Source organism: Sipha flava, unplaced genomic scaffold (assembly GCF_003268045.1).
Source record: "Sipha flava isolate LNK unplaced genomic scaffold, YSA_version1 121_pilon_pilon, whole genome shotgun sequence".
Taxonomy (NCBI): Eukaryota; Metazoa; Arthropoda; class Insecta; order Hemiptera; family Aphididae; genus Sipha; species Sipha flava.
The window spans coordinates 223213-231077 of record NW_020271747.1 but is presented as its reverse complement, the minus strand read 5'-3'; the positions used below and the strand labels follow the sequence as shown (position 1 = coordinate 231077).

Here is a 7865-nt window from a genome sequence, read left to right as displayed (position 1 = left end):
TGTTTTTTTTTTTTTTTTTTTTTTTTTTTTTTTTTTTTTATTAGCTTTTAGTATACAACTATGATAGCTCGACATTTACAGAGATTATAAATAAAACAATATTATACATTAAACATTAGTGTACATATTAAATAATGAAGCCAGCATCCAATATAAAGGAAATTATTAATTTGATGGCGGTAGTGGATTTTGTGTTAAGTATGGAGTGGATATTTAAGGGGATATTAAGAGTCTTAAGTTCATTAATTAAAATAATGCGATTGAGTTGAAGTGCAGGGCAGTCGAGTAGAATATGGGATAAGTCACAAATGCATTCATTTAAGTGAAGAGTACAGAATGGAGAATCATTAAGGCCAAGTTTGAAGGAGTGACTAGGAAGAAGGTGATGTCCTATGCGTAGCCTATTAAATTGTACTATATATGGTCTATGTAAGTATAAGTTATTGAACCAGGTTTTTTTTAGGATATTTGGTGTAATATTTCTGTATCTTGAGGCGAATTCGGCAGGTAGATTGTTCCAGAGAGAGAACCAAATATTAGTAGAGTATTGTTTTATAAGCGATGTGAAGTCAGAATGGGGGAGTTGAGAAATAGAAGGAAAGATGAGATTGGATGAAGATTTAGCAAGGTGGTCTGCAACTTCATTACCATGTATGCCTGTATGACTAGGAACCCAAAGAAAATGGATGTTATAGTTAGTTTGATTTAATGTAAAAATAAGGGACTTGATACGAAGAATAAGTGGAGACAGGTGAGAGTTAAATGGGTTTGAATTTAAGGCTTGGAGGCACGACATAGAATCTGAGACAATTAAGTAATTGTTGGGGGGAAAATTTTGAATAAGTTTTAGGGCTTCGGTGATGGCATAACACTCAGCTGTAAAGGAAGAAGACGTAGGAGGAAGGTTATTGTTAAAAGAGAGCTGTAGATCAGGAATATAGAATGCATATCCAGCGGAGAGAGGGGAGACTGATCCATCAGTATAAATCGCGATGAAGTTTAAAAAACGTTCATTAAGATAATTCAAAACGGCTGCATTAACCGAGGAAGAAGACATAGATTTAAAATCATTGGAGGATAGATCTAAAAATTTATTATCAGAATGAATCTGAGGGGAAAAGATAAGAGAGTCGTAAGATTGCTCGTAAAGAGGGAGTTTAGTTGAATTGATAATATATTGGTGGAAATTTGAGATAGAATGTGCTATAATTGATAATACGGGCATAGATTTAGGAACATATCGCCAATTAAGGTACAGTGAGTAATAAATGTCAAAGATACGGTGATCGCTATAGGATAGTGATTTCAAGAGAAATTTGCCGGCAAGCCAGCGGCATCTGATATTAAATGGAGGGCAAGTAGATTCAACTTCCATAGCAGGGCAAGGTGTAGAACTGACGTAACCCATAATGGTTCTGATACATGAGGCTTGGAGTTTATTGATTTTTTTCCAATTAGAAAAGGAAGCCGATCCGAAAAGAAAGCATCCGTAATCAATTTTGGAGCGTATAATAGACAAATATATAGATAATAGACTTGAAGGGTGAGAGCCCCACCAAGTACCAGTTACCGATCGGAGGAAGTTGGACCATCGAGAAACAAACGCTGTGAGAGTAGAAATATGTGGAATCCAGCGCAATTTGGGGTCGAGAGTGATGCCAAGATAGGTAATATTGGGAACAAAAGGGATAACATAGTTGTTGAGATATGTATTAAGGTTGTTTAAATATCTACGACGAGTGAAAATGATCGATTTGCATTTTTCAGGGGCAACATCAAAAGACACTTTGATTAGAATATCATTCAGATCTATCAGGGCAGAGTTGAGGCTATCGATAGCAAGATTAAGATGTTTATTAGAAGAGAATATTACTAAATCATCAGCGTATATAAGACATTTATGACCAGACTGAGAGAGATGCTTTTCAACAATACTCATATATACATTGAATAGGATTGGGCTGAGGCAGCTACCTTGTGGAAGGCCAGTGAAAGTGGATCGAGTGTTTGACGATCTGAAGGGAGAGAAGAAAACAAGTTTTCTGAAATTGAAGAGAGCAGATAGAACATTACAGAACTTAGGGGGGACATTTAATGAGAGAAGATAGGTAATGAGGGTAGGAATGTTCACGGAATCGAAGGCGCCGCGGATGTCCACAAATGTGGCGACAAGGAATTCCTTATTATTAAAAGCATGGTAAATGTTACCAATGAAAGTCGAGAGGCATTCCATAGTACCTAAACCCTTCCTAAAGGCAAACAAGTTTGCAGGTAGAACAGAGTTGGATTCTAGCCACCAATCAAGTCTTGTTTTCAGCATATATTCGAAAACTTTGCAAAGAGAGGAAGAGAAAGCAATTGGACGAAAGGAATCATTAGAATTAGGTTTGGGGATAGGGATGACACGATAAGATGTCCATGAAGGAGGAACCTGATTGGATGATAGAATGTTATTCATAATAGATAGAAGGTAAACCAGAGCATTTGAGGGGAGGTGTTTTAGCATGATAGGTGAAATGTTGTCAAGACCGGACGCAGTAGATTTTCGTGAAGATATGGCTAAATTTAATTCTGACATGGTAAAAATATTGGTGAGAATATGGGGTGGAGAGTATAGAGAGTGATCAGAAGGGCAAATCTCTGATATAGAAGGGACATAGCACGGAGCGACTTTAAAACAAAAAGAGTCGAACCAATCGTCATTATCTGGTGGTCTGACTGGGTTGATACAGTTTTTATAGCGCTTAGCTGTTGACCAAAGGTGATGTATGGGGAAAGATGGATTTAGATTAGAACAAAATTTTTTCCATTTTTTCCTCTTTTCATTTTTTAATAGCCTGGTAGTTTGGGCACAAGCGTTTCGGTAATTAATAAAGTCAACCATGGAGCCTGAGCGACGAAAGTTTCTAAAAAGAAGGGTTCTGTTTTTGACAGCTTCGGTACAGTCAGAATTCCACCAGGGAGGGGAGGGTGGATAGGGATTGGAATTTAATCTTTTCTTAGGAATTGTAGAATTGGCGGAGTTGTTTATAATACTTGTAAAGGTAGAATAGGAAAAAACTGGAGAGGGAGAATTTGTCAATGAAGAGATAGAATTATGAATTTGAATAGAATACGATGACCAGTTGGCTTTATTGAAGTTAAAAGGTAAATGGATTGGAGGTGCGGAATCTAAGGCGGAACAAAATGGCACAGGATCAGGGATCCTGTTAAAATTAGTTGATATGATAATGGGGATATGATCGCTACCATGAGGATCATTGAGGACTTGCCAAGATAAATTCCAGATAATATCAGGGGAACAAAAAGATAAATCAATTGCCGAGTTAGTTGAGTTGGGGCGACCCACATGTGTAGGACTACCATCGTTGAGAGGACAAAGACCTAATGAGTCAATGCAATCATAGATCTGAGAACCACGGCGGGATGTAAGTTGAGAGCCCCAAGCGGGATGAAATGCATTAAAGTCGCCACCAAGTAGCGTATTATGCGATATCAGTTTAAAGAATTCATGCCATAAATTGGAAGGAACATTAGAATTACTGGGGATGTAGCAGGACCAAAATTTTAAAGGAGGATGTGAGTTGATAAGATGCACTTCGATACCTATAATGTCGATTTTACAGTGGGTAAATCTATTTCTGGTAGCGATATCTAAAGGAATTTGTTTGGATTTGAGGGAGTTATGGACAGCTATAGCTACACCACCATAGCCATCGGAGCGGTCGGATCTATAGGTTTTGAACTGCGGTATTGTAAGGGCACGTGAAGGTAAAAGCCAGGTTTCAGAGAGAAGTGCAATTGAGCATTTATGATCGGATAGGAGGTGTTGTAAGGATGGGAGACGTGCAGGGAGACTTCTCACATTCCATTGAATAATGTTAGTGTGATTGTTGGAGATATTCTGGTTTTTATATTTATGTAAAAATGCCATGGTAATTTTAATTTATTTTGTTTTGTAATATGTTAGTTTGTGAGTAAATTATATTTAGTATTTTCTATAACTGTGGTGAGGACATTTGGTGTATAATACAAGACTAATCAGAGGTGAAATTAGAATCTGGAATATTAAGGAGTGAATTTAGAGAAGATTCAATTAAGGACTGAAGAGAGGTGGATGAGAAGGGGGAAAATAGGGAGGGGGAATTTATAAGAGATTCAGAGAGTTTAAGAGAAAGAGAATGAATCCAAGATAGATCAGCAGATTTATTGTCTCCGATAAGGCTTTGATTAGGGAGATTGGTGAAACAGCAACCGTTAGGTGAAGAAAAATGAGGTTCAACTGGTAAATTTAATTTATCTTTATTAATCGGGGAGCGAGATTTTTGTTTTATCTTCCTAGAATTGAAATAATGATGGTGATTATTTAGCCTGGGGAAGTTTTCTTCCTCTAGGGAGATATTTGGTTTTAATATTTCAGAGATTGGAGGCTGGCTCTTAACAACATCGGAAAAAAGAATAAGCATTAGTGTAACAATTATTTTTTTTAAAAATTAAGGCATCCTTAAAGGAAATGTTTTCGGTGGCCATGATGTGTTTAATTTCTTTTTGAGTGGACCATTCGCGGCAACTACGATCAGTGGCTAAGTGAGGTTGCTTGCAGAAGAGACATACAGGATCAGTGGATTGAGCGCGTGGGCATAAATCAACCGAATGATTGTTTTCACCGCAATGACTGCACCTGGGACAGCTACGACAATATTTTTGTGTATGTCCAAAACGTAAACAACGATTGCATTGAACGGGAGACCGGACACTGGGCTTGACATCAAAGATCATATTAAATACAGAGATAATGGATGGTATTTTCGGAGCGACGAATTTAAGTTCAACTATACGTGTTTGAACGATTTGATCATTTTTTTTAATACTGATGCGTTTGAATGCATCAATCTTGACTGAGGATCGGACGCCTTCGAAAAATTCAGTTTCTGAGACTGTAGTGTCTAATTTTATTATTCCGTAAGAAAAAATTAGAGTAGAAGGTATAATTGCATTATAATTATTCTCCTTTAAGATGCTTGAATTCAAGCAGCAATTACCATTAAAAATTGTGTCGAAAGAAATTTTTATTTTTTTTGAACCAGCAGGTTTAATATTAGTAATACCAGAGAAATTGTTTGAGAAAAATTTAGCGGCCTTAATAGGATGCCAGTTTCCTAAATTTATATTAGCGTCCGTACTTTCAACGAGAATGGTTATAGGCCCGATATAATCTGGCGAAAACGACTTTTGCAATAAATTGATATGTTTATTAGTGTTTGCCATATCGCTGTTGGTTGGGAAGGTAGATTGAATAGAAGTATCATTAAGTGAAGAAAAAGTACAACCAGTATCGAACTCATTAGAACGATCATTAACAATCAAATCCATATCGTTAGCCGTAGACCCCGACGTAATTGCGGTTAGTGTAGATAAAGAGCTATAATTGAATGAGGAGTTAGATATATCTAGAGTCGGCGGGTTGTCAATAATTTGTTGGAAATTTGGTGAAACTGGACAAGAATTTTTGATTGGCTTACCATTTTTCCGACTACCTGGTAACCGGGGCCAGCAGTGTTTTTGACTTGTTGATTTTTAAGCTTGTTTGACAACTGGTTTTGGCCGGCACGATTTGTGCCACCCGAGGACGACGACATAATTAACGCACAACTAAAATAAGAGCGATAACACGCAGCAAGATAATATAGGTAGTACGACTCAAAGAAAACACGTCTGAACGCTAAGACTGCGAGGAGACGAATGAAATGTTGCAGATATTATGTTTAAAGTTAATATTTTAAGTTAAAATAAGTTTAAATCTAGTACTAAATTAAATACTTGGTTTTATTATAAAGATTAAAATAAATACAGTAAATTCTCGTTATGTCGAATCTCAAGGGGAACAGAAAAAAGTTCGAGATATCGAAAACTTCGAGATATCGAGTTTTTTTAAAAAATAAAAAAAGAATAATATAAATATATGTTGTATAAATGTATAATGTATATATGTACTGAAATGACTGAATAAATTATTATTTTTTAAAAAAATCTGTCATTAAAGTTCGCTTAATATTACTTCTTTCTGCCACGACGTCTTCCAAATTAGATAATGCAGAAAAAACCTTATCATCCATACCTGTAGTAGTCTCAACAAAATTCCTTTTTAAAGCATGTTTAGCTTGTTGAATTGTAACTTGGGTAAAAATGATTTCTTCCTCATTTTGTGGTTCGTCTTCACTCTCGCTGGTATTTTCGATGGTTTCTGATAAAATTTCGTTATCTGTCCATGTTCCACATACGTGTACATTATTGTCCATTTCCACATAATGTGAAAAACTTATTTCGTCTAAATTAAGATGATCAGCAACAAAATTCCATTTATCATCAGAAATAGTAGTTGAGATATCTAATGCAATTATATCACCGTCTTTAAAACCGGCTTTTATGAAGCAATTTAATATAGTCTGTGATGTTACACTTCTTCAAGCCTTATCAGACATTCTTATAGCTTCGAGTATGTTTATAGAAAATGATTCGTTGTTATCGATATTATCGACTAACCGTCTGATTATTTCTTTTCTATAAAACATTTTGAAATTCTGTATAACGCCTTGGTCCATGGGCTGAAGTATAGATGTTGTACTAGGTGGTAAAAAATGTACTTTAATGGAACTTAATTCAATATCGTGATTATGAGCTGTACAATTATCTATGAATAGTAGAACTTTTCGATTTTCTAGTTTCATTTTTCTACCAAAATTTAAAAGCCACTCACTAAATAATGACGAAGTCATCCAAGCCTTTTTATTTGACCTATAGTCAACTGGTAAAGATTTAATTCCTTTAAAACACCTAGGCTTCTTTGCTTTACCTATGACAAATAATTTTAGTTTTTCAATTCAGACATATTTGCTCCTATCATAATTGTAATGCGCTCTTTACCGTATTTTCCACCCGAACATTCTTTACCTTTTAACATTAATGTTTTATCTGGTAAGCATTTGAAAAATAAGCCCGTTTCATCGACATTAAAAATATTATTAGAAGAATAACCTGCTAAGACATCAGGAAGATTTTTAATCCAATTTGAACAACAATGTGTGTCTACTGAAGCTTTTTCTCCACAAACAGTTCGAAAAACTACATCATGTCTTTTTTTCCAATTTGTAAGCCATCCACTACTAGCTATAAAATTAGTGTGTCCTAGTTGTTGTGCATATTCGTTTGCTTTTTCAAGTAAAATTGTTCCATTTAATGGTATGTTTTTATCTCGACACTGAGTATTTTAGCACATTTTAGCAAACATTTATCAATGTCCAAATAAGGAGTCATCCTCATTTTTTTCATATTTCCACAATTGAACTTCATTATTTTCTCTTTCTGTTTAATAATTGACGATAATGTATTTGGTGGAATATTGAATTCATTGGCGATTTCACATTTTTTACGATCACCTTTTTCAACTAACTGTATTAAACGAACTTTGTCCGAAATTGAAAGAACATTTAATTTACGTTTTTTTTCCATTTTACTACAAACGAACAAACGAACTACGAAAGACTACAAACGTGACTACCAACGCGCTAAATCACACTCGCTATACTGCACAATGTATGCAATGTACTGCACTAATGTATTGCTCAATTCCTGTTTTAACCACAATAAAAATATTATTTGTGAACTCGAGATAACGAAAAACGATTAATTTTATATCGAGTTATCTAGAGCAAAACACTATTAAGTGTAATAGTAGTTTCAAGGGGGATTCAAAGTAGTTCGAGATAACGAAAAATTCGAGATAGCGACGTTCGACATATTAAGAATCTACTGTATTAAGTATAATTCTGTTATTATCTGTCAGCCAAATCGTATAATATTAAATG

The 7865-nt window shown here is 35.2% G+C and overlaps 1 protein-coding gene and 1 pseudogene across 1 annotated transcript; both read right to left on the bottom strand.

Annotated features, from left to right (window-relative positions):
• Positions 1 to 4027: 4027 nt before the first annotated feature.
• LOC112694004 lies at positions 4028 to 5739 on the bottom strand (annotated as a pseudogene).
• Positions 5740 to 6014: 275 nt separating this feature from the next.
• Positions 6015 to 7509, bottom strand: LOC112693974 (tigger transposable element-derived protein 6-like). The gene is made up of 4 exons (XM_025569270.1): positions 7465 to 7509; positions 6925 to 7258; positions 6544 to 6853; positions 6015 to 6462 (listed from the first exon to the last, which is right to left on the bottom strand). The coding sequence occupies exons 1-4, from the start codon at positions 7507 to 7509 to the stop codon at positions 6015 to 6017; spliced, it is 1137 nt and encodes a 378-aa protein (XP_025425055.1).
• Between the last annotated feature and the right edge of the window lie 356 nt (positions 7510 to 7865).